At 41.5% G+C, this 26,933-nt stretch overlaps 1 protein-coding gene across 3 annotated transcripts; it reads left to right on the top strand.

Moving 5' to 3' along the window:
- p4ha2 (procollagen-proline, 2-oxoglutarate 4-dioxygenase (proline 4-hydroxylase), alpha polypeptide 2) lies at positions 1 to 26,163 on the top strand. 3 transcript variants are annotated; one of them, XM_030100628.1, is made up of 16 exons: positions 1 to 135; positions 5,295 to 5,397; positions 7,043 to 7,139; positions 7,322 to 7,473; positions 8,605 to 8,742; positions 10,162 to 10,401; positions 18,027 to 18,223; positions 18,446 to 18,622; positions 18,893 to 18,963; positions 19,553 to 19,652; positions 19,822 to 19,875; positions 20,380 to 20,403; positions 20,500 to 20,565; positions 21,939 to 22,007; positions 22,366 to 22,462; positions 24,891 to 26,163. In XM_030100628.1, the coding sequence occupies exons 2-16, from the start codon at positions 5,313 to 5,315 to the stop codon at positions 24,959 to 24,961; spliced, it is 1,638 nt and encodes a 545-aa protein (XP_029956488.1). In that variant the 5' UTR covers positions 1 to 135; positions 5,295 to 5,312; the 3' UTR covers positions 24,962 to 26,163. The 3 variants fall into 3 exon arrangements, with proteins under 3 accessions (XP_029956488.1, XP_029956489.1, XP_029956490.1); XM_030100629.1 differs by lacking the exon at positions 20,380 to 20,403; XM_030100630.1 differs by lacking the exon at positions 20,500 to 20,565 and having other exon boundaries at positions 20,380 to 20,439.
- The last annotated feature ends 770 nt before the right edge of the window (positions 26,164 to 26,933 follow it).

Here is a 26,933-nt window from a genome sequence, read left to right as displayed (position 1 = left end):
AACCCCTCCAGGAGGTTCTGTACGTGGCAGCGCCGACAACCCCTCTCTGCACTGTTCATAACCCCGGGGTGCCGAGCGGCTTTGCGTCCGGACGCTGATGTGTGGCAGTTCTCCTGAAAACGCGGATTTTTAAAGGTGAGCTGGCAGCAGATTCTGCTCCCGATTCGCCGCCACCGGAGCGCTTGTTTACATCCCTGCTGGGTCGGTGGGGCTCCCGAACATGCTGGGATGGTTGTCAGTAACTGAGTCCAACAGGCGACTGAACCGGGTGTTTTGCGCTTTTTGTTTTTAAATTGTAACAGCGCTAAATGGTGATATGAAGCCTGCTGTGCTGACAAATTAGGTGAGGATTTATTTCTTGAGGTGCGAGTGTCTGTGTTTATTTGCGACCCGTTTGCTGCATTGTAACGCGAGTCGAAGCTGTCGGGTTACATTGTATCAAAGTTTTTTAAACTTTGCGCGAACTTTACGACCGAGCCTCTCGGCCAGAGTCGGCAGGACGGTGTTTTTGGCGCATTGAAGCGCTTTTTGCGCGCGCGGTGGAAAGATTTAAGTCAAACATCATCTTTTAGAAACGTGTCCATGTGTAGAACAGCCTGCAGACCGCAGCACAGCCTCTGGACCCAAACCGCTCAAGTGTGGTAATTTCTAGAAACAACTGTCCCGGGGTGACGTCACCTGGCCAGCTGTGGATGCGAGGCTCGCGAGCAATTGCTTCAGATTCACGTGCGCGCGCATGTATTTTAATGGAAAGAGTATCATTTCTTATGTACTTAATTACTGAAATTACAAATGTAGAAACATTTATTCATGATTCAGGCAAAAACTGCAGGCTGAGAAAAGGTGGCGGAGCAGGAGTTTATGGAAATAGTGACACAAACTTTTATATTATTTTGATATCTTGGAACATAAATAATCCGGGACATTCCTGTCCACATAAATCAAGCTCATGTATGTCTAAATAACATTGAGTAATAACTGGTGTGTAACCACAGAAGAATGCAACAAAGTTTCCTTTTGCAATAATTTGTAGCAGTTGTGTCTAGTATGTCAGAAATTAAGAAAATAATTGCTATAAATCCAAAAAGTTATGCAATAAAATCATAAAAGATTGGAATAAAATATACACTGAACAAAGTGTATTGAATACTGCAAAAGAATGGCACAGACCACTCTCTGTGAACCAATTTTTTGTGCTTGTTTAATAAAAGGTCAGAAAACAATGAAGGAAATCTTTTTTTTTCACTCTATTTTAATCCAGTGTTTTCCCTAATAACTTCTAATAACTTACTGTATACAGTCCCATGAATAATTTCGACCCTCACATAGGAGAAGCCATAAGATGGGAGTCTGAAGCCAAAATATAGGTCTTAAAATTGTCGTGCAAGATCGATTTCCTGCCAATCTGTTGTCACCAGCCTACACTGGAGCGGATGAAACCTGCTCTTACCAACAGCCACCTGCCTATTAAATTGAAAAGAATATATAAAAGCAAAAAAAAAAAAAAAAAAAAAAAAAGAATAAAAAGCCTTTGTCCACCCACAGAAGATTGAAACCTGAGCTCATGGCACACAAAGGTCCAGTTGAACAGGCTGTGAGTGATGCCCTGCAGTGCTTTTTACAGAGACAATAATTGGCATTGGCAGCCTTTTGAGGGTGTGTACATGCAGGGCAACTAATAAGCAAATGTCATAAATCTGTCAGAAGTAATTATACAGCACAGTAGGTAACCTGCACTCCCAGAGGATGATGCATTGCCAGACATAGACTGGAAATAGAAGAGTGTGATTTAGGTAAATATAATGGTTGAACAACATCTGTCACTAATTCTGTCTAATGACAACTACTTATACGTCTTTATTTTATATTAAAGAAATGGCTGTCCTGGTTATGTCTGTTTCTGAAAAGCAGTGCAATCTGACTGCATCGTGGATCTGCAACGCCATTTCCATACAAAGAAAAACGGTTTGAACGAGTGAACCAGTTTGCAGATTGATTACAGATTACCGATCTTAGTCCAGGTCCCAGTCACGCTCATCCTCAAAGTCATACTATAAATGATTCCATAGCCAAGATGGTTTTTACTAGGGTTGTATACCATTTGACACGTCTTTTTATCAGCACATATGGTCAACAGACACTATAAGTGGAGCTTTTTTTATTAACCTTTGGCAGTACTCCGATTCTCTGCACTTCTCTGCACATTGTCGTTTGCAGGGTTGGCTGAACATCAATGAAAGTGCTCATTTTGATTTTTTTTAAAGTGGTGGAAATTGCCTCAAGTATTATCTTTTGGTTCGCTGTATAAAGAAGCAACACAACATGAGCAACTTTGCACTTTATTCACCCTGCTTGTGATGCTGAGGGGAAGTGAAAGTGAAAGGCAGTGCTTGCAAAATCTGTGATTCAGAAGATGTTGACTGTATTTTGAAAAGATCCAAGTCATAGAAAGTACAGTATGTTGGATGTAATAATGTTTCAGGCCCCACTTTGAAAAATTGAACATCTCCGAGCAGCAGTGTTTGCAAGTTTGGATCTGAAACCGTTTTTATGACTAGAGGAGAGTTTGATAGTTTTCAGGCTGACAGGCATGTTGCCTGAGCATGTTCTCATTCTGTGAATGTTCGTGCACATACATCATGCGGTGCATTACATAAGAAGTGCTCTCCTCTGCACACGTAGCAGGTAGGAGTGTTGAAGCCTGTGTACATGCCTGTCCTTCATGCTCGCTGATCAGGAAATATCTGTTTAGCATCAGGACATTGCTGTCTTATCTCTGTTTACCATTTTCAGACATCTCAGTCTGGAAACACTTGGGAATTAGCCTATTTATCCCAGCTCTCGTTCTTTGAATGCATAGTTTCTTCTGATGCTCATCAGACTAGTTTTATCAAAAACTGGAATTTAAAACTTGCTTGGAACTGCCATAAAAGATGAGCTTCCAGCTGTTTTGCTCTCAAAACAAACTTTTATGTGACGTATCTTAAGACAGCTGTTTTCCAGCCCCTGGCAGGTTTTTTGCCATCAGGGGCCGAGGAGATGAGAAGAACAAGACGACTACGAGTGTTGAGAGTAAATATTTGTGCTCTGCTATCCCTCTGCACCGTCGCAGACCTGGAATCCTGACTGCTTTGCCAGGGAAGGTTTTCCTTTACTTTTGGTTTCTTATCTCTCCCATGAAGCAACACTTCCATGTAAAGCAGAAAATGTCTGGAGAATCTCAGCCCACGCAGAGATCATGAGATGTTACCCTCCTCCTTGTGTTTATTGGCAAGTGGAAGAAAATAGTAATTCATTACTAATGTGTCTTTCTTTTAGGGCCCTGATCTTAACTTTTAGAACATCTTAGTCACCGCCATTGTTTCCAGCACAGGGTGGAGGTATTCTTTTCTCAGGTTTACAACACAGGAAGGCAGTTTTCCATCATCCCGCTCCTGTCGGCCTTTGTGGTGTGTTAGGTGAAATCCTGGTCCTGGGTGTGGGGAAGTCAGGTTCACATTCCAGCAGCATCAGTCTGGGTCATGAGCTGCTGAAGACGCCTCCTCTCGTCTGAGCTGAAACTCCAGATGCCCATTACCTGGACCTCCCGCGACCTGTCGGATCACATCCGCTCTTTTCCTCTCCTCAGTGCTGTTTCCTACAGATTTCCCGAAATAGCAGGAGAGAGAGCGACAGCTGTGGAACTGTTGGATAGTGAATGTAGCAGACCTCTTTTCCAGGAATGTGACCTGGGTGTAACGACCTGTAACAACAGGCCAGGCTGAGCTGAACGCTGAATGTCAATCAGGGTCGGTGCTGTTCTGGTCATTTAATTTGAAGTGAAGGACTTTTGCTTGTACGCTTCAAATAAATGAAGCAACAATGTGTTGGAGCGAGAGAGGTGAGAGAGACGTTTGATAAATGTTGCAAACAAAACACTTCTGAAAAACGAGGTTGCTTTGTGAGAGTTAAAGATAGCGTTAAATGAAATTGTTGCTGTCATTTTCTGGAGTTTTTCTTTCTGAAATGTCTGATTTCCAGGCTCTGACCTAAATACTTAGTCAGTCACATCTTAGAAAATGAAGAAAACGACTCCTTTCTTTCAACATAAATAATTAATTTTCACACTGACTCGCTCCGCAGGCCTCATCCCGTGCTGCCTGCTGGAGGGACTTCACCATATGGCACGCCTGATGCTTGTCTGAGATGTTTGCCCCATTAACAGGATCTTCTTCTCACAAACCTGTCACTGCCTTCTGCCCTTCACTGTGTTTGTTTGACACACAAGTGTGGAAAAAATACATGTTGAGGTGATTTTGTCAGTCTTTCTGTGTCACTTTGGCTTAAGGCTTGAATTATGTGGATGTGCTCCATACGTTATTTCAATTACAGTACTGTAGTGAGGAATCTGGCCCAGGGAGAAAGGAGTAATTTCACTTATAGGATAAATGCTATCATGTCACATAGAGTGCCAATTTTCTGCTTAGATCCCATGTCCCTATAAGCCTTTAATGACACAGTTGTGAAGACAGAAGTATGTGTGTGTTTGCAGATGAATGTATGTGGTGCAGAGGCATTAGTGGAGCTCCATTGATGTGGTGGAAACACAAAGTCATAGAGAAAGTGCAGCAGTCAAGCTGTGCTGGGTCCTTCATCGTGAGCAGAGTTTCTGGTGATTTCCATCACTTTCGAAACACTACGACTTTCACAGTGTTGACGACCTTCAACAACCAAATGGAGATAAGAGGTCATTAAACTGTTTTGGAGAATTACTTCTGCCCAATATCCATCAACTTTCTTTGTCATTTTATGCATATTTCATTTTATGAGTGATGCAGAGGCAATGGCCAGATTCAGTCTGGACACAGAGCTATCCACGCATATTCACACTCACACCCATGTGTCAGCAGCTCAACCAAAATACATGTTTTAGGACAGTAGATGGAAACCGGAGTACCAAGAAGAAAAAAAAACAATTTAATCTCTGCACACAGTGGCTGCCAAGCCGGGACTCGAACCAGAGAACATCTTGTTTTGAGTACTATTAACCATGACACAACTCTGTAACCCCCTTTTTTTTTCCACTCTCTCCATTTGATACCCTTTGTTCAGAAGAACCGGGCTCAATGACAGAAGTGACTCATTCATAGGAAACATGATGAGAAGTGAACCTGAACAAACAGTCCAGTCGGGGTTTGTTTATGTGTGAGCGTCAAAATGTGATGTCTCAGCCTTTAGTGGGCTTTTATGACAGAAAAATACAGTATCGATTACAACTAACAACACCGCTTGTGTGACGTAATGTTTGTTTGCAGGTCGTTGAAGGAGACAAAATGAGGAAAGTCCTGTTTTTTATGCCCATCATCCTGCTGGCCTGCTGCTGCTGGACCTCACAAGGAGAGATATTCACCTCCATTGGTAAGTTCTAAGACCTGTATTGATTGATTTGTGAGGAACATTTTCAGGTTTTGCAGTTTATTTCTTTCTGTTGTTCTGACAAATCATGTAGACCACAGATTTAGTCATGAAATGGTATCTTCTCAGACTATTTGACACATGTAACACTGGATTTTTCCACAACATTCTCTAAACATAAGGTTAACTACCAGCTGTTCTCTTAGACATGTGTTATTATTACTTGTGCATTTAGTGGTTTGAGCAGCGGGAATGTTTTACTTTACCCAGTAAAAGCTTTAACACTTATTTACTATTCATCCAAGGAAATGTGAATGAAAACAGAGCAGAGCATCTGTTCTTGATTTTACAGTGGAGTTCAGAGTCCTATTTAAGATTAGTTCTGTTCAGTGTGCCCATGTCTGTAAAAGTGAAGTTTTCAACAGATCCAAACAAGAACCCTTGTCTCTGTCATGCTGAAGCTGCGCTGACAGTGGAAGATGGAATCAAGATTGCCATCTTAAATTCTTAGTTGTTGATCATATTATTGTGTAAAACAACATTTATTTTATTCATAAGATTGTGGTGATCGTTTGTACTTGTTGTCAATATGCCACAGTATACTAAGGGTACAAATTGGAATTTGTTTATTTTAATGAAAACTTGGAACTCAACAGTGTTGATTTGTTGCACTTTTGTGTACAACCCTCTGAATATGTGTTAAAAACACAGTGATTATTATTATCACAACATGGCTGTGGCATGGCATTCACTATCACGTGGATACAATGGCAAGATTTATATAGAATTATTTATACAGTTCAAATAAAGAAAGATGTATGAAGAATGTATTTCTGATTCAGGGCGACCTCTACCCTCCGGTAAAACATTGCCATGGACTTCAACCCGGCTCTTTTCACCACAGAGATACAAGCGAAGCGCTGCCGTGTGGCTCTTGTGCTGCACAAAACGTCTCGTCGCTGAGGAATTCATGTCCGTGCTTTAGCCTTAAAAAGATTTTAAACAGAGGATGCGGCCTCGGGGGCAATAAATGTTAGTTTATTTCATCTTCTTTAGTTTAAAAACACATAATTGTGGTTATTGTATTTTTTTTTTTTTTTTTTGCACAGTCCCAAAATACACTCGAGTGTGATGATTTTTTTTTTTTTTTCGGACTTTGGTGCACAGTCTTTGTAATGCATAATGTACAGAAGCTGCTTTAGATTTACAGTCTGTGTCACTCAGCAGGCTACAGTTTATGCATTAAACAGACGTTTAGATCACACTGACTCACTGCACCTGACCGCCCCACTCCCTGCTTGGTTTTTAGATAAATTATGCTTCGTCAAATCTGCCAAAAGATCTGAAATCTTATCTGCCTCAGCATTTCTCGTCTCAGAGGGCATGTTTGGACAAATTCATAATCATGCCAGTATGTACTGTACTAACTAAAAAAAACATGTCGTCCCCAGTAGAAACATATTTTGTTGTTAGTTTTTGAAACGTTGTCCTTTGGTAAGCCGTTTTTCTCCCGCCTACTTAATGCTTGACACCTCTGTCACAGACGTTCCGGCAGTTTTTCTACTTTCTTGCTGATGCTGAAAGGTCAACATGACCTGAAACTGTGAGCAGAAGCTCAACTTGACTCTCATGTGTCTGCGTTTTGCAGGTCAGATGACGGATCTGGTTTACACTGAAAAGGAGCTGGTCCAGTCTCTAAAGGAGTACATTAAAGCAGAGGAGTCCAAGCTTGCTGCTATCAAAAGGTACTTTAAGAAGTCTGTATCTTATAAACAACTCTCACAACTCAGAGCATTTTTCACATGGAGCAATATATCGTTCAGTTTTCACACACTGTACTGGTGTGTATCAGGTTTTTAGTTCTTTTAAACTCTTTCAACATGTTGAAATCAACACAGACTAATCAAAGTGCACGCTGTCCTCCCAGCTGGGCCAGCAAACTCGATGCCCTGACTCGAGTGTCCACCTCTGATCCAGAGGGCTACTTGGCTCATCCTGTGAATGCCTACAAGCTGATGAAGAGGCTCAACTCCGAGTGGTCCGAGCTGGAGACCCTGGTGCTTCAGAACCCCTCCGACGGTAAGGAGCTGGTCAGCATGTGACAGCACCGACACGCCAGAGAAGGAAAGTCGTGGCATGCTTTGGTTACAGCTTTTTTTTTTTCCTTTAATTGTTGTAGTTCTTGTGTGAGCTGTATTTAGATCGGGCAGTCGATGACAGTGTTTTGTTCATTTGCCCCTCGAGAATGTGTGCGTCTCTGGCCTTGGCCTCATGCGGCAGTTGGTCTGCCGCCTGTGTGAGAGTAAACACACATTTGCTGTAGTAACAAGCTGAGAGCGAGGTGCTTTTTTTATTTCTTTCCCAGAAAAAAATAGAAGAAGTCTGGCTCATTGCTGAAAATATTTCAACCAATCTAGACTCTTTTTTCCAACTGTGTATTATTCTTGCAATCTTACAGCTTTGCATTATCTCAGTGTGCTATGTGAGTGAAAGGCAGCATTCACTTTTTTTTTTTTTTTCCTGAGGAAACATCCGTCAGCCTGAGCAGAGAGCAAATATCAAATCCAGAGCGGATGTGAGCACAGTTTTGGATGCAGAGAGAGAAGAAAAAAAAAATCTGCTCCTCAGAATGAACACGTTGAAAACGGCAGTCTGTCATCTCTTAGCTGCAGCTGTTCCTCCTCTGCATATTTTGGCCATGTTGGGCGCGTGTGTTTGGATCCGAAAGTGTGTATTGAGCCTCAGTTTCATATCTGTCTGTGAGTCATGTGGACACCCAGTTGAAACTGTGCATGTGGCACTGAAGGCGGAGACACTTGTGATTTGCTGGTTAATATTTTTCGCTTTCCCTTTCCTCCCAATGCTTTCATTGCACAATTGCTTCACTTTTCATCTGAAATGGCAATAATGCTGCTCCATAGTTTTTGCATAAATTGACACTGTGGTCAAAGTTCACAATATGAAGTACAAGTGTCACAGTTGATTTTGTGTGAGGAAGTGTGGCGACCAAACTAACTTTTAATTCATTTTAATTAAAAAACACAAAACAAACATTCATAAAGTTGTATTTTAGTTAACCATTAACATGGATTCTAAGTTCCTCGGTTGATTGTTGACTCAGTGACTTCGCTTTTCATCAATATCTTCTTTATAATTACCATCCTGACTGATTCAGTGCCGTGCGTTCCTACTTTTTTTTTTTTTTTTCAGGGTTCATCTCCAACATGTCCATACACAGACAGTACTTCCCAGATGAGGAGGATGCGACGGGTGCTGCCAAAGCACTGATGCGTCTGCAGGACACATACCAACTGGATTCAGAAGCTTTCTCCAGAGGAAAGCTGCCAGGTAACCAGGGAGAGCGCACCGATTGTGAAAACATGCACGAATAAATTACGAAGGGCAGTGCAGTGTGCACCAGTCTGAAAAAGAAAAAAAAAAAAAACGCTCAAAGGCAAACTGCACCCACCCATGATAAGTTTTCTTAGTGTGCATACTGTCGATGGCAGAGCTATTGACATTCTCAGTTGACCTTTTCCTGGTTGTGATTGTGGTTGGAAGTCAAATACACACACGTTGGCACATGTACACTTAAACCTTGAAACTATTATTGTTGTAATCCTGTTTGTCAGCATTTAAACGCCAGAACAGTCTTTAGCAATGGTAACTTTTATCAATTTTGTGTTATAAACTAAAACAGGAAGTGTACAACTAGAATGGCTGTAACTTGATCGCAGAATATAATCTGTGCTCATCAGCTGATATGAGCCTGTCACTCTTATTGTTTATTATCAGCCATACAGGCTGTGATCAAACAAAACGAGTAAAAGTTAGTAGTTAACAGAACAAATATTTCAAGTACAGTTATCTGAAGAACTGTACTAAGTACAACTGTTTAGTTTCTTGCTAGATTTGCTGCTGTATTGGTATGTTTATGCTTATGGTCCCTCAGCCTCAGCTTAAAGTTGGAGGAACTCGTGGTATAAATGACATTTAAATAGTTAGAAGTAGCTCAACTTTCAAATGCCATGCATAAAAGAACTTAAATGTTAGATATGCGTTGTATTTCATGTAACCCTGCGGCATCCCACAGTCAAAATTAACATATATTAGTGACTTTGAATGCTTACTTAGTGAATCAGTCACATTCCCAAAGCCTCTGCAACAGTTCAGTTTGCATTACATGGATCAGTTACCCTAACTGTACAACTTAAAACAAACTAATGTATCCATAATAAATGCATAAAAAAACAATTCGTTGGAAATAAAAGTGTAAAATAACCATCAAACCATAGAAAAAGGAGCATCACTGTGGTTCGTGTGCAGTTTGTAATAACATCTCATTATCAAAATCAGTTTTGGGAAATACTTTAAAGCTATTTTTCCCTGCAGAATCTGTGGAAATGTTAATTATTTATTATCACTTATGCTTTATGGATGTCCACCCCTCAAAGTGTGTGACCGAGTGACTCTGAGTGCAGATCTATAGTAAACTACATATAGGCCTATGTTAACAACTACAGAGTGACACAATTATACAATGCAATCACAGAATGATATATAACCAATTTATGTATGTTTGCAGAGAAAATACCAATTTTTCTTCAATAATGCTTTCATTCAAAATGTTAATAATTTCTACGAAAGTCAAGTGGCATGCTGATATAAAATGAATTGAATCAGAATTAACCGACACTCTTCCCTTGTTGAGACAGTATCTATTATCCCTATCAGTAAATGACATCATGTATTGAATTGTTTTCCCAGGTTTGCACACTAATGCTTTGCTGACAGTGGACGACTGCTTCGACATGGGGAAGACGGCGTACAACGACGCGGACTACTACCACGCCGTGCTGTGGCTGCAGCAGTCCTTGAAGCAGCTGGACGCCGGAGAGGAAGCTGTGATTTCCAAGGCGGACATTCTGGACTACCTCAGTTACTCTGTGTACCAAATGGGCGACCTCCCTCGAGCCATCGAGTTGACACGGCGGCTGGTGGCGATTGGTAAGTGGCAGCACAGTCAAGTTAACCAGAAAATACAGGAAATGAGCAAATCAGTGTAAATACACGTGCACAATGACTTTTTTTCCTTCTTGTAACCATAAATAGGTTCATGGTTTTTTTTCAAAAGCCTAAAATATCACAGTTAGCAGGTATTTTGAGATGCTCTTTTAGGTTTTTCAATTTTCCATGACACATACAGACACCACTGCGCTGACTGGTCCCACCGCAGGCCACTGCTGTGGTGTGGCTGTGAGGTTTTCTGTTTCCTGTATGTCTAATCACTACAATCAGCCTCCTCCTTGACTGCAGTGGTGCTCGATGCTTTGCCACAGTGGCAGGGTGTAGTCCCTTCAAAGTCAGGGCTTGTGGTTTCAAACAGTTATTTTAGTTTCTGCCTTAAAAGCAGCAGGCCGTCTTTATTCTTTTCTTTTTTCTTTTCTTCGAGTTGTGCGATGTTTGCTTTTATTTCAAGTGTAATAAAGTGGGAAACTATGCAGGCGTCTTTGTAGGTGCACAACTACTTCACATCAAGTGTAACAAAAGCCAAGATTACATAATTAAATGCACACATGCATGAAGAATTTCTTTTAGAATCACACATTAGTCCAGTACAGAGAGAAAATGCAAAGCTCAGCATGGACCTGAACCAAGGACATTCTTGCTAAGAGACGACCGCTAACCCAGCTGATTGTGTTTGATAGAATTCATGCATGACAGAATTATTCTAACAAAGCATTCAGTGTGTTTTCCCTCCCAAGACTTGCTTGCTTCTTCAGGAAAATGACCAGAATTTGAGGTTTCAGTTTTTCTCAATTACCATCCGGTGCAATTCCTTTGAAGTTCACTAGAGGGTGCAACTAGACTTAACTGTTCTGCAGAGGAGTCAACTCAAACACTAAATACTGATGAACACTGAATGATCAAAAGCACATCATGCAAACCCTGTCTTGTTGTTTCAGCGTTCAGTCAGAAACAATGTGCAAAGAATTCCTGAAAAACGCTCTTGGATAGTGAAATAAATTGAAGATCCAGCACAGTGACATAAACTTGTCTTAGGGTCAAGTGTCACAGCAACCTGATGTGGAGCTAATGTGGATGTGTAAGAAGAGAAAAAGAAAGGAAAAATTAGCAAACGTTCTTTCACAGACCTGGGCCTATCTGCCTGTGTACTGATGGAAAACCTTCCCTCCAGGAGCTCTAAACCTTAAATACCACAGATCACAACTCCAGCAATTTGCACAACTTTTGTTTGTATAACATAATAAGCGTCCCATCTATTTTCTAATGTAACTATGAAAACTGAGAAAAAACTTAAACTTTGTAATGCCAGTCTTTCTAATCATAACAAGTATCAAAAAATCATTTTAGTCTTATTATTATTATCTTTTTTCTTCAGATTTGTTTTAACAGTCCTTCTACAATCCTTCTACTGTTGATTAGTTTTTAAAAGAAAAAGGAAAATACATCTAGTATTATCATCATTTATGTAATAAACCCTAATTCTGCTGACCGACTTCTCAACTGATTCTGTTCTGTTGTGTAAATCAATCTATAAATCACGGAATCAACTTATATGTATTTATAAACCCTTAACTCAATCAATCAATTTTCTGATCAATCTATAAATCATCATCACAGTCATTCTAAAAGAAAAAGCCTATGTTATATATACAATGGGGGAAATAAGTATTGAACGCATTAACTGTTTTGTCATTACATGTATTTCCAAGGATGCAATTCATGTGACATTTCTTCCAGACACTGGTATTAACTCAAATAATCCACACATGAAAAGAAATCACAACATTCAAATCCATAAATAGTGATTATGTGGAATTAAGTGCAATAACACAGGAAAAAAGTATTGAACACACCATGGGAAAGCTGTATAGTTTGTCAAGGAAAGGCCCCATACCATCTCACACCTGAAAGTAATTAGTCTTTGTACTTCCTATAAGTGCAAACCAACATCAGCTGGGTTAGTGCTAATTGATGGCCCTATAAACAGGTTGTTTTTTCACCAAGTAGTCAAACAAGACACATCTCATGATGGGTAAAAGCAAGGAGCTCTCTCAAGACCTTCGCAGCCTGATTGTTGCTCAGCATCAGAATGGAACTGGTTACAGACTTATCTCAAAGAATCTGAGTATTCCAGTAAGCACCGTTGGAGCCATTATCCGCAAGTGGAAGAAGCATCACCTTATCATCAACAGGCCGCGCACAGGAGCTCCTCGCAAGATTTCTGACCAGGGAGTCAGAAAGATGGTCAGAAGAGTTCTCAAAGAGCCAAGGACCACCCGGAAAGCACTCCAGCAAGACATGGAGGCAGCAGGTACAAGTGTTACAGAGAAAACGATAGGCAATGCACTCCACCGCCATGGCCTCTATGGACGCTCAGCCCGCAAGACTCCGTTCCTCAAAAAAAGGCATGTTGAAGCTCGTCTAAAGTTTGCTAAACAGCATCTGGATAAGCCTGTGGAATACTGGGAGAATGTTGTCTGGTCAGATGAGACCAAAATTGAACTTTTTGGCTGTCATACTACACACCATGTTTGGAGGAGAAATGGCACTGCACATCACTCAAATAACACTATACCAACAGTGAAGTTTGGTGGTGGAAACATCATGGCATGGGGTTGTTTCTCATCTCGTGGTACTGGCAGACTTCATATAATTGAAGGAGCAATGAATGGAAACATCTATCGGCAAATTCTTGAGATGAACCTCCTGCCATCCACCAGGATGATGAAGATGAGACGGGGCTGGACCTTTCAACAGGACAACGATCCGAAGCACACGGCAAAGTTGACTCTCGAATGGTTTAAAAAAAAGAAAATCAATGTGTTACAATGGCCCAGTCAATCACCTGACTTAAATCCGATCGAACATTTGTGGAAAGAACTAAAGATAAGGGTTCACCAGAGGGCACCAAAGAATATTCAGGATTTGAAGACAATCTGTGTGGAGGAATGGGCAAAAATCACACCTGAGCAGTGTGGGCGATTAGTTCATACATACAACAAGCGTCTGGAAGCAGTCATTGCAAACAAAGGCTTCTCCACAAAGTATTAAACGAGTCTCAGATAGTGTGTTCAATACTTTTTTCCTGCGTTATTGCACTTAATTCCACACAATCACTATTTATGGATTTGAATGTTGTGATTTCTTTTCATGTGTGGATTATTTGAGTTAATACCAGTGTCTGGAAGAAATGTCACATGAATTGCATCTTTGGAAATAAATGTAATGACAAAACAGTTAATGCGTTCAATACTTATTTCCCCCATTGTATGTGTGCGCAGCGAGAATTAATATTTATTAGCAGTAGCGACACAAGTGTTTTAATCGAAGGGGGAGGGGCGGGGAGGTGATCTCCTCAGCCAATACATAATCCAGTGTTCAAACTCGTCTCCACTTACGCTATTCAGGCTCCGAACGCCATAATGTCATATTTTATTTGTTTGGTATTCTTCTTTCTTCATGCTTCTGGGCCTCCCACCACAAAGTGAGTGTGACGGCCGGGATTGTGATAACCAACAGGGCGATCAGTGTGATTTTAACCTGAGGTCTTGTTGATTTGATCACATAACTGTCAGAATGTTCTCCATCACCACCATGGATCTGTTCTTTTCACTGAACTGTAATTGTTGCTCTGATTTTTGTGAAGTTTTGCTGCATATCTTCCAGGATGGTTTTGTCAGTAAGGCAGTTTTAATATTCCCTGTTTCTGCAGTCTGTTTTGGTAGCACGAGCTGCTGCCCATACCAGTGACTGGATACCCAATAACCTTTTAGAATCAAATCTTTACGTCTGATATTGTTCCTTGTAGACCTGGACATTCCTCTGTTTTTCTATATTTCTCCAAAAGTGAGTGAAATTTAAAAAAAAAACAAAAAAAAAACCATTAACTATCAGTACATTTCGTGTCCTTGTCCCAGTTCACATACTCTAATGAGAGCAACTAATTTATCTGTTTCGGCCGAATGTCGAGATGGTGGAGCTGATACTTGTTCTGAAATCACAACAACGTAATCCGAGTGTGTTTTTCTCTGGTTTCCTGATTCAACTGTCTTTCTCTGGTTGTGCTGCAGCTCTTTGAAGGTTTTCATTGTTTTATTTTATTTTTTTAGTGATTAAGGTCTACTTCTGTTTCAGCTGTTAGTAATTTAGTTACTTGTCATTTATTTATGAGTTTAATCTAAATATTTAATATGTAATATTATTTCATAATAAGTCATCAATCATATCTATTCACTGTATTTTTTTCATATTAGTGTTAGTATATTCACTTTATCTTTTTTCTTTTATCCGTTTAGTGAGCAGATAAATCATCTCTGTAAGTTTGTCTCACTCTCTAAACCTGAACCCAGTGGAATTTGAAATTATTTAAAATTCAAAACACCCAAAAAATATTCAAAATAATATCAAATTAATCAAGAATTGCAGCAAATTCCTTAATCAATACTCTAAATAATCGAGTCATTTTGGCCTTACGCCATGAAGGAGGGATTGACAACGGGGTCACATTGATGTTTTCTGCAGTGTCCAGTTAAATGAATTCAGAAGAGTTTGAGGAAAGTCTTCTTTAAATTTAAATATTTATTTTATCCTCCTTTTCTTTTTAATACATTTCCACATTTTGATTTCTGGCTTCTTTCATCCTAATCATGATTTGGGGATCTTGTTTCTTGCGGTATTATTTTTCCAGGCCTTTTGGATAATTCTCAAGTTGTTTAAATTTATTTTTTTATTTAATTACTGTCCTTAGACAGATCGGTTGACCTCAGATAACTTCTTTTAATGTATCCCAGAGTATATTTGGTTAACTTTTCTTCAGCCATTAATCTAGAGAAAGGTCTCTATTCCAGGTTTTATTTGTTGTTTGCCGTTTTAATGTAAGCTCTGATTCAGTTTCCAAATAGTTTTCTTTGCTCTGCTGTCTAAATGCAGAACCAGGAAAACTGATGAATGATCAGAGAGGTCTCTGGTTCCTAAATCACATTCTATAACCTTGTGTCTTTCATGCTGACAGATTAAAATAAATATTCTTAAGCCTGCTCTGTGGGGAGCAGAGTGTATAATTCAATAGTCATTGGATGAATCCAAGTTTTTCTATGAATGTTTTTGTTGGCGTTCAGCGGAGAGCAGTGACTGTGTCCATCATCATTAACATCAGATCAGGTTTGATCATTTCTTCTGTGATCGAAGTAGTGCGTGTTTGTTATTCTTGCTGTGACTCACTGGCAGTCGTGTGGTTCTCCCTGTTTTATCCCCAAGGCCATGTTATTGTTAACTGCCTCAAAGTGTCTGGCTTTGTCTGGCTACGAGTGAAAATCTTTGGCTTGTAATAAAACTTGTTTCCGTATGATTCGTGTGTACATAAGTTTCATAGTTTGATAAGTTTCAAGTTTGATTGTGCTGCATGCGATCTGTGAACAATGCGGTAGATGTTTTCTTTACAGTACTGCAGTAAAGGGTTAACAGTGGGACTCCAAAACGATTGATCTGTCCAGCTCATGTTTTATCATTGGGCCCAGATTTTTGGCTTGTCCCCCTGCTGCCACAGCCAGGGTGATGTGTGGCGCCGAGTCATGATCGAGTGCGTATAGCGGCGTCAGTGTGTCCTGCAGATTCACTGCTGCTGCCACGCCTTCTGGTCCAACGTAGATGTTTCCCATTGTTAGCTACGGTGTGCCTTCTTGGGTGAACAGATCTTCTTTTGCTTCCCAAAGGGCGTCATTATTCTGGATCAGGGTTCAGTGAGTAGTTATAGGTACCATGTGGAGCATCGACGGGGGTCATGTATGTCCTAAGACCTCTAATCCATGGTTCCCAGCTCTCATAAGCTTTATGGAGAGGAGTTTCACCGGGATGTCTCAGTCTGCCCCACCTATCTCTGCCCTGTGCTCTTCTTCTGCCTGTGTTTGCTGAGCTGCTGTTTGTGTCATTTGATGTGATGTCTTCTCTCATAGACACTGCCTGATTCTACCATCAGGGGAAAATAATGTCGGTGTGTTTTCTTCCACAGATTATTTGTGCATTCGTGGTCGCTACCTCGTCCCTCGCCAGCAGATTTACAGGACAGTCAGATGAGAGTAGAAACCTGTGCTCCAGCTCATAACCTTCCCATTTGTGTTTTAATTTTTTTTCATAAAGTGGCCAAAGCTCTGTTTTTTCCTGGAAATTATTACAGCTGCTGTGTGTATTGAGGGTGTGTGTGACTGGTTTATTGTGCTGTACGGCGCTCCAGTCTGAGGGTTAGGACTAGTGAGGAGTCTAGTATTTTTCCCATTTATGTTTAATGCTACAACAGGGAATTATTTTGGATTATTTTGATCAGGGGTCAGGGGTCAGTTAATACTGCTTCGGCCTGTATCCACAGCACCGGGAAGGTAGAGGGCTCTGTTTTTACCTGGGTGTGACCCAGGTCTGAGTCGACGGTTTGAGAGTATTCCCACTTTTAGTCCCTTGGAACTGGGGAATCTTGCTAACCTTCTCTCAACACCTCTGGTCTCCCTTTTGCAACAGACTCAGACTCAGTGTCCTATGCTAGCCAATCCAAATGATGCCCGTATTTATTGTTTTGCACTATCACCAACCACAGTATCCCCACAGAACTGTGCCTGGAGATCCCCGTGCAATGGGCGTGAGCCCCGAGGGTTTAATTCACTTCACTGTACAGGAACCACCCAACAGATGATGTGAAAAACAACAAAGATCTGTCCCTGTGTCCTTATTTCAACCGACATCTCTTATTTCACAGGCGAGTCCCTGACTCCCTTTGGTCCCAGACTCCATGTCCCAGACGTTTACAGTCCCAGACTGTCTTCAGTAGTTACACCGGCGGTCCCAGACCGACCCAGTCGCAGACTTGGGATTTTTCCAAAATTTCCGGACACCCGTCATTTTTACAGAGGGCCGATTCCCAGAATCATTGGAGTCCTTATGTTTTCCAATTAGAACTTTAGTTGGACAGTTATGAACTTTCCCTATGTGTGTTCTTTGTGTTTCATACATTACATGTGGCTCTATAGAGAGAAAAGACTAAAGAGTCGTCACTTACAAATGTTAGGATTTGTCTTCTGGACCTCTGATCTCTGCCCAAACGACAAACACAACGAAGTCCAGCAGAAACTTTAGAAAAGGCTTTCTGCTGATCTTTTTGTTGGAGCTCCGTTGTCGTTGGGTGGTGACGACAGGCCCGTCTGGAAAGATCGTGGTTCCGAATAACCTAATACCAATAAGAATCCAGGTCACGGCACCATTTGTTGGAGCCTAGGACTTTTTGTCTGTCTCCACCCGGTCCTTTGATTCTGTACTTGGCATGAAAAATGTCAAAACAACTGACTTCAGATTGTTACCATTTAATTAAGTATAGCCAGATGTAATGTTCAGCGCTGGATCTTAAACGGGGAAAAACACGCAGGACAGTCCCCTGAGTATTTCGCCCTGAAAGGATCGAGATCATTCATGAAACAGACCTTTTATTCCATGTTCTCCTGGGCTGGGCCTGCCCCGACAGATAGGTTGGACTTCATGCGTAATCGGGCAGTTCCCTTTACTTCATCGTGGCAGTAGTGGTAATCAGAGTATGTACCCAACAAGAACTTTTATTGTGTTGTCAGACCCCAAACACGACAGAGCGGGAGGAAACCTTCGCTACTTCGAGCGGCTCCTGACGAAACAGCTCAATGAGATGAATCAGACGTACCAGCCCCCGTCGGAGGAGCCCATCCAGCTGGGAACCTACAGCAGGCCCAAAGACCACCTCCCGGAGAGAGAGACCTACGAGGCTCTGTGCAGAGGAGAGGGGCTGCAGATGGTGAGGCATGAAGAAAATAAGTGCATTTAGTTTCAGGTCAGATGTCAGGCATGCGATCGTGTGTTTTATGTAGTGAACTTAGGTTGTTTTTGGCAGCAGAGGGATGGCGAAACAAGTCCAGGGAGTTTTTACAAATGCAGTCTGAGGTCTACATTGAAACCTGTAAATAAATACTTTCACAAAAAGTTCATCTTTCTCTGGTATTTCCTGATATTTTAACAGAATGAAGCCAGGCGGAGCCGTTTGTTTTGCCGCTACCAGGATGGTAAGAGAAACCCTCGTCTCCTGCTGAAGCCCATGAAGGAGGAGGACGAGTGGGACAGCCCTCACATCGTGCGCTACCTGGAGGTCCTGTCACATGAGGAGATCGAGAAGATCAAAGAGCTGGCAAAGCCCAGGGTGAGACCAGAGGCTGCCGATCAACAAGAACATGAGTGACAGATCTGTGAAGAACATATTATTATATTATTTATTACTGTATATATTGTATACATGCTAATTTTTAGAGCCTGTTTTTACAGAAATATTTCCAATGAATTATTAAAATTCGTCATGTGGCCGTAACTTTGAGCTAGAGTAGACTTGGATTTAAAAGCGCATAAGATGGGAAAGATACAAGTTTAAAGTTCCTGTTATTTACTTTCTTTGCTGTGATTTCACTCCTTTAAGCTGGCCAGAGCCACAGTCCGCGACCCCAAAACCGGAGTGCTGACCACAGCCAACTACAGAGTATCAAAAAGGTAACTGTGTTTTTTCTTTTTTTTAATTATTATAGCTGTAATATTGATCTATTATTGATAATATCATTTACATCACTTCACCTTTATTCCCAGACACAACTCACACAAACAAACACACTTTACTCACTGTAAGATGGGAACGTTTTAGGGTGTGTGTGTGGATTTAAGCAGCTCTATTTAGAGGAGCAGCTCTAAATAACATGTCTTCAAAGTAACTCTACATTTGAATATTTTAATTAGCATCAGCCGTGTAGCAGGAGGAGGCAGACATGAAGCTTTAACTTCAGCTCCTAATTGAGTTGGGTTCAGTCTTGATAGCTTGCAGGACTGCGTGGATGCTTATTAGTGCAGCTTCACCAAACTTCTCAGATCTTTCTGCAGTCTGTTTAAATGCAGTCTTCAGAGGCTCCCACCAATTCCTGACACAGCGAGCCTCGCTTTCATGCTGTGGTTTTGCCTGATCCTCTCATTAAAAAAACCTTATAGCCCGCTAATGTCTGTGTTTCATGAAGCCTTGTGTTTACAGTTTCATATACAGCCAATCAAGTGTTTGTTTGTGTTGAATGCATACGAGTTGATGTGTTTTCAGCGCCTGGCTGGAGGCTGAAGATGATGTTGTCATCCAGAGAGTCAATCAGAGAATAGAGGACATCACCGGACTCACAGTAGACACTGCAGAGTTACTGCAGGTAACTACAGCAGCTCGACAAAGATCTTCTTTTTGCTTCATCAACTCATCTTTTTTTTTTCCAAGTTTGAGACTTTCTCACCACATATTCAGATTTAGATTTGCTAAGCAGTGACTCAGGCTTCTTCATGAACCTGTTGTGTGAACCATGTTTGTTCACGGTCGCCCAGGTCGCTAACTATGGAGTTGGAGGACAGTACGAGCCACATTTTGACTTCTCCAGGGTGAGTTCTGGTTTTGGTTGAAAGCTTGTGTGTGTAAGTGTGAAAATACAAATGGCAAGTGTTTAACTGCAACGATTCCCTCCATTTCTGTTTCAAAGTTTACTTTATATCCATGACTTTTCTTGGACATCAGAGCTGTTTGCTCTGTTTTTTTCTGGCAACCACTGAAGAATCTCCCATGTTTTGTGTATGATACAGCTATACCGAGTACCTTTACAGCCGCCATAAATATAAATGATATGTAAAATTTTATATAAAGATTTTGGTAGAAGTTTCCCCCCTCTGTGGAGGGACAAGGAATATAAACAACATTTTAATTGCAACACAAATATTACATTATTTTCTTGATAATGAAGTACTTACGTTTATGTGCTATCAATTGCTTAAATTCATGCAATTTTATTCCGTTTAACTTGTGATCTTGGCCCGAATGCTATACTCTGTGGCCGGCTCCCAGTGTGAGTCCTTTTAGTGACGGGTTCAACATCTAAACGTCTGTTGCAGCGTCCTTTTGACAGCAACCTCAAGGTGGACGGAAATAGACTTGCAACCTTCCTGAACTATGTAAGTAACGTGTCTTTGTGTGTTCATTGTGAATTTCACTCTTAAATTTTATCTTCATAGAAAGATGAGCCCGATGCTTTCAAAAGATTAGGCACTGGAAATCGGGTGGCGACTTTTTTAAACTACGTGAGTATTCGTGTCCGAGTCGCCATTGAATGAAGGACGGTGGTGGAATGCAGAATGCTGGAATCCACTCTCCATCTTCCTGTTAATCTCTGTGGGCATGAGCTCTGGTTCAATCTTGGACTCGGATTGATTGACTTTGATAGAATTCGTTTGGTTTTTATTGACCCAAATAGCTGAGTAGGTGAACATTATTAAAGAATGACTTGATCTCGGGATAAGAGACCACGGATTTGGTGTGGATAATACTCTAAACTGTGGAAAAACATCAGTTCAATGTCAATCAGTTCCAGTACTTATTGTGGAGAGTTTTGTTGGCCATTTCCCATTAACAAGCTAGTAAAGAACCGTCTTCCTACTGTACGTTGCCCTTGCTAACACTACATCCATATATCCAAGATGTGAGCGGGGCAGAACAGCACATCATGACAGAATACTTGACTGGACTGTGGTACCAAAAACTAGAATCCCATTTTTCTAGAAAGTTGGGAAAATTGCAGCCATCAAATTCAAATTCACATCCTGACAAAAAGAAAACGTCAAGCAGAGTGAATGATTCAACTCAGCATGTTTTGTTTTCTGGATATCTTCACCCTGTTATCTATTTGGGAATCATAAGAAAGCCACAAAAAATGTATATATATAAAAAAAAAAAAAAAAAAGCCCAGAATGCCACTCAGGAGGTTTTGTTTTTCCCAGCATGCTTCAGACTTGCTGTTACCATTCTGACTGAAAAACATTTCAACCTTGTGAATGTGATTGAGATTGTCTGCACAGTTAGTGGCCTTCTGTCCGTATGCATGTGTTGTCGTCTGCTCTGCGGGTTGAAGGCACGATTCTGTAGATGTGCAGGCGTTTGGGGGTCACTGAGCTGCACTTTATGACTCCTGATTAATAAAACACACTATCCTGCTAAACACAGAGCTCTTTTTTATGTCTACATATGCCAGGAAAACAATTATGCAGAGTGCTATGTCCCTGTTTCCTGTTGTCATTATGATTGTTAGAGAAGAGTCAAATTGAAGATTCCTCTGACTGTAAACATGCAGGTCCATGTGCTTTGAATTTACAATTAATTTAGGCAAAAATACAGTAAAATATACACAATAATGGTTTAAAAAAATAAAAAAGCATCAACAGATACAACTGTATAAAAAGTTTATTGTGTGAAAAACATTAAGTAAACAACAAGCAGTAGAAACTAGGATAGTCTGAGATGTTCAGTGTTGCTTCGAACATAGTTTTTAAGCAAAGAAAAATGTTCTCGACTAGATTATGCAACATTAACTGAAGATATATGTTCTCCTCCAGCTAATCATGCCTTCATGTAGGGAAACATTAATTTTCCAACCATGGAGTTTCTCGTCTGTTTCCAGATGAGTGATGTTGCAGCGGGAGGTGCCACGGTGTTTCCCGACTTCGGAGCTGCAATCTGGCCAAGAAAGGTTAGAATAGCAGTCCGTACGTTTCCTGTGTTGTGCACGTGTGTGACTAAGCGTACGGTGAAGTTGTGTTATGTTTTACATCGTTGTTTATGTTGTATCAAGTTGCACCGCTGGTGTTTGGGACAGCTGGGTATCCTTTGCATTATTTTCTTTATTGCAAAAGCAGCCAAGGCACAGTTTGAGGACCTGGTGGGTCAGTGAGTTGCTGCAGTGCGGGTCAGTCCCTGCTCGAAGCCTCCTTTCCTCCAGGTCCTCTGTAACCCAGCTTCTGCCTCACGGCGCGTTGGACTCCTCGTGCCTGTTTTCTGTCAGTCGCACCGCGTGTCACATGTCACCGCCGTGGTCCGTCTCTCTGCAGGGGACAGCAGTGTTCTGGTATAATCTCTTCAGGAGCGGGGAGGGCGACTATCGGACCAGACATGCAGCTTGTCCCGTCCTAGTAGGAAGTAAATGGGGTGAGTCCACCACTCACATTTATGATGCACAATAATTACTTGTTCAGACCTCCCAATACTTGTTGTTATACGAGGGGGTACCCAAAAGTTCCCGGAATTAGGTCATAAAATACTAATAATAATGACTTTTGACTTCTGGCCGTCAGATGTGCTACAGGTAAGCCTCGTGCATATCTGTGAAAAAGCTGAGCTCCCAGAGTTACACCGACGCCTGTCAGGCGCTATTTATAGTAACAGAGTGCAGCAGCGGTCTGCGATTTTTTCCAAAATGGCGACATTGACTGGGAAGCCAGAGCAGCGCACAAACATTAAATTCTGCTTTTTGCTGGGAAAACACAGCAGCAGAAACACTCAACTTGTTGCAGCAAGCCTACAAGGATGAAGCTCTGGGGAAGACTCAGGTCCATGACTGGTTCGGGCGGTTTAAAAAGGGCCAGATGTCCGCGCGTCAGGTCCGCTCAGCAGTGAAAACAATGCTGAGCTGCTTTTCCGCTGTCCAGGGTATCGTCCACAGTGAGTTTGTCCCTCCAGGTTAAACTGTAAATCAGGACTGTTACATCGAAGTCCTCAGACGGCTCCGTGAGGAGGAAGCGGCCCGCGTAGTGGCGGAGTGGAGCCCAGTTGATCCACCACCACAGAGCGCCAGCGGACACGGCGCTGCGCGTCACGCAGTTTCTGGAGAAGAATGAGATGAATTTCCTCTCCCATCTGCCTTATTCGCCAGATGTAGCCTCGAGTGACTTTTTCTTGTTCCCCAAGTTGAAGAAGGAGCTGAAGGGACGGCGGTTTGCAGATGTGGAGGAGGTGACAGAAAAATCGCAGCCGGCCCAGAATGGCACAATTACGCACGGGTGTCACGACAAATTGGTGAAGTGGGAGACACGGCTGGAGCCCTGCATTAATGCGGATGGAGATTATTTTGAAGGTGACGGTGATGTTTTATTTTGAAATGTCAGAAATAAAAAGTTACAGTCAAATTCCGGGAACTTTTGGGTACCCCCTCGTATTATAAATTGCATTGCTGAATTCAATGCAGGTTTCTATGTGTGTAATTAATTGTATCCTTATTTATGTTGACAAAACCAAAATTTGAGAATTTTTGGCAGGTTTAATCAATAAAAACAATCAAAAAACAGACCAAACTTTAATGTAATCCATTAATTTCCTCAAGCTTTTACCTACAACACAGGTAAGAGCAGGCATATGGTGCGCGGTCATTGTCCAGATGACGTAAACAACATCAAACTGGCCGTGATGTGGCGACAAATTCAAGAGTTGATTGTGACTGTGCAGTGATGGAATTTAAAATAAAAGATTGTTTTCCTATTATTTCTGAATTATGCATCAATTATTGACACATTGGGTTAAATCTTAATCTGGTTAAGTTTGATCTTCGGTCTGGTTTGAGTCCCACATGCAGTCAGGAGGGGATCCTTCCTCGGCTTTGGTGAAAGCAGCGGTCAGTTACACATTTCAGCGTTGTGTGTTCAGTAGCAGCTCCTGTTATGTGTCAGTTTGTGTGTACTTACCTCAGATGAGAACATCATGTCTGGTTTCTTTATCTCAGACCTGGGCTTGTTTCCAGGGGTTACATAGGGCGGTTTGAGGTAGCGAACCCTCAGTGAACCGAGCATCATGAGGTCCCCGTCTTCCTTTGTGCCTTTACTTCCCCCGTTCAACAAGGTCGACCCATTTGATGGTTTAGCGTCTCTTCCTGAAGCCGGGCTCTACTATGAGACTCCAGCTGGCTTTTTGCTTTCTAGTGAGTGACAAGCTGCTCAAGCTAATTCTATTAAACCTGAATGTCTAAAGTAATCCACCATGCAACAGTGGTTTGGGGAAAAAAAGACTGTTAGTTTAATTTAATCCCTGGATTTAACTGTATTGCTCCAAATCAAAGATTCAGATGTTTAACAGCTACACGCTGAGTGTTAAACACATCTGTTTGGCTTTCTGAAGCTTTGAAGTCCTGAACACGAGAAATCCTCCCATCACCACTTCAGCCAGTGTTCAGTATCAATGACCATATTTATTATGGTCTGTTACAAATCGGCACGTTAAAGAGAAAGAAAGCACCACAAGAAGCAAGATGTTCCATAAACTTAGTGGATTAAATAGCACAAATATCAGAAATAAAAAAGAAACCATGTCAAGAAGAGCAGAGCTCTTCTCATAAGACAACATGGATTTCATTAATGCTTAAAATTAGATTAAAGGTCTGCTGAGGTGAACGGGACAAGAGAAGGTTTGTTTGAGGGAGGAGATAAGAAAATCCTCCAGTCACTGGGATTTCATCCTGAGAGGTTTGTCTTTATCAGCACTTGTAAAGTGTTCAACAAATAAAAACATCGCTGTGACAAAGTTTTGAAGATGGTTCATTCTTTGTTTATGGAATCGCCTGACCCGGTTCAATTCCTGTCGTTCTCAGTGTCAAACAAATGGATTCACGAGCGAGGGCAGGAGTTCAGGAGACCGTGCGGCCTGACGGAAGTGGACTGAAGCCTGGCTCACACCCACACACCTACACAACATCCAGCAAACACACACAAGACAAACACAACTGCTGCAGTGCCTTATCGAACTAACCTGAAAAAAAAATAATAATAAAATTAAATCCGTCAGCGCTTACATAAGTGTTCTCTCCATCAACCTGTCTGCACAGTAAACGCCTTAACGGCTCACGGGACGGCTGTGTGTCGCCGCTGAGTTAGACCTCGGTAGGAGACGTCTTATCGCTTTCTCCTGGAGTCCTCTGGATCTCTTCCCCGCGTCACGCCTCTCCCCAACCAGTAAATCCAATTATAAGTTTCCCCGTGTTGTCATCATTGTCATTTGTGTTGGCGTCCGCAGCCAAATCTCAGCCAAATCACACCAGAAACTCATACCTCTGTCTTCGTTTCTCTACTTTTACCACGTTGAAACAGTCAAACCATGAGAACTGACCTTCAGCAGGGCCCTCACTATTCAGCTGACTCAAAATGTGTCTTTTTCATATTGTGGCAGAGAAATAGTCATTTTTACAAATTTGTAGTGCTTTAATGAATCACTCCATTCTCTAAGCTTTTCATTTAGGAGCTATTGAGTAACAATAACACTAAATATGTTGAGGTAGTGCTAAATGTAGACATGAAGTACATGCTTCTGACATGTGAACTTGGAAAAGACAAATTCAAAAAGGTAACAGAACTAATGGCAGCGTAGTTACTGAAAAGTCCTGCATCAGACACTGGAGGAAGTCTTTATACCGATTATACACCAAACTGTTTTATGACCATTTTTTTTCCAAGAACTAAATTTGTTGGTTAAAAGGGATACCAGGAAAAAATGTCTCTCCCAGTGTGGAGCTCTAAACCCTGTGCTGATTCTTATCTCTGCAACATGTGAGGCAACATTACTGTGCTGCTCATTTGAAAAGTGAAGTAAACACTTTTGATTCAACCTTTAGCGAATCCTTTAAGGATTTATTTCTGCCTAAACCAGCCATTCAGGCAGACATCAAGTTTTGCACTCCTCCTTCTTCTACACTCCTTTTACTGTTTCCCTCTCTCTCCAGAATTGGCAGAAACACACATTTCCTTAAATCCATGTCCCTCCCCTGTTTTATTTATGTAGTGTTTAAATTATTACACTGTTGTTACCTTGTATCCTCTTTGCATAAGATGGCAGACAAGAAAGTCAATAAACGGTGTCTTTTCTTATGATGTCTCGTGATTCTTCATTCATTGATGTATGCTGCTTATTGAAGGGACACGAGGTGAGTGAAGGACGTCCTGTAAAGACTGACAACGCCCTTGTAAATGTCGTTTGAGCTCATGCACACTCATGACTGCTGTTTGTGACTTTTCTGTGCTTGGCGTGATTTCTATAACGCTGCAGTGCATGCTGGGTGACATGGGGACACCGTTGAGCAACGCAGCCTTTTGTGTATGTTTAGGTGCACGGACACTCGAGCAGACTTTGGATGTCTGTATATGAGCCTCACTCAGCCACAGGAGGGGAACTCGATCTGTTTGTATTCTTAGAAGTGGATTTCCTCTCCCACACTATCATAATGTCTCAATCCGATCAATAACAGTGCCGACTGGAATGGACTGACACTCCTGGACATTACCAACTGCGTAAACAGCATGAGGTCTTCACAGGAGACCTCTGCAAACATTCAAACCCCTGAAATAACAGGAATTGATCTCCATACATGTTTCCATATCTCTTGTGTGACAGCCCCATGTGCTTTCTGACCTGAGAGAGGTCTGTTTTCCTTTCATTACAGGAAGTATTTAAAAAAAATATTAAATTTTTAAAGCTCTCAGTCGCAGGTATATTTCCTTTGTTTCATTACAGATCTCAGTTTCTGCAGTGAATAGATGTACTCGCCTCAATGACAGCAGCATCAAAATGGAAGTGTTCTGCAAACGTCTTTATTTTATAAAGTGCTGAAAGTATCACCTGTCGTCAGCATCCCCGTTCCTGT

The sequence above is a fragment of the Salarias fasciatus genome, chromosome 10 (genome assembly GCF_902148845.1).
Source record: "Salarias fasciatus chromosome 10, fSalaFa1.1, whole genome shotgun sequence".
NCBI lineage: Eukaryota > Metazoa > Chordata > Actinopteri > Blenniiformes > Blenniidae > Salarias > Salarias fasciatus.
This window is presented reverse-complemented; position numbering and strand designations above follow the sequence as displayed.

Bases quoted from the DNA above. Each gene is read 5' to 3' on its own strand.
- p4ha2 (XM_030100628.1), top strand. From the start codon at position 5,313: ATGAGGAAAGTCCTGTTTTTTATGCCCATCATCCTGCTGGCCTGCTGC. The intron at 7,140-7,321 runs GTACTTTAAGAA...CTGTCCTCCCAG, and splicing joins AAGCTTGCTGCTATCAAAAG to CTGGGCCAGCAAACTCGATG. The intron at 18,623-18,892 runs GTGAGACCAGAG...CACTCCTTTAAG, and splicing joins AAGAGCTGGCAAAGCCCAGG to CTGGCCAGAGCCACAGTCCG.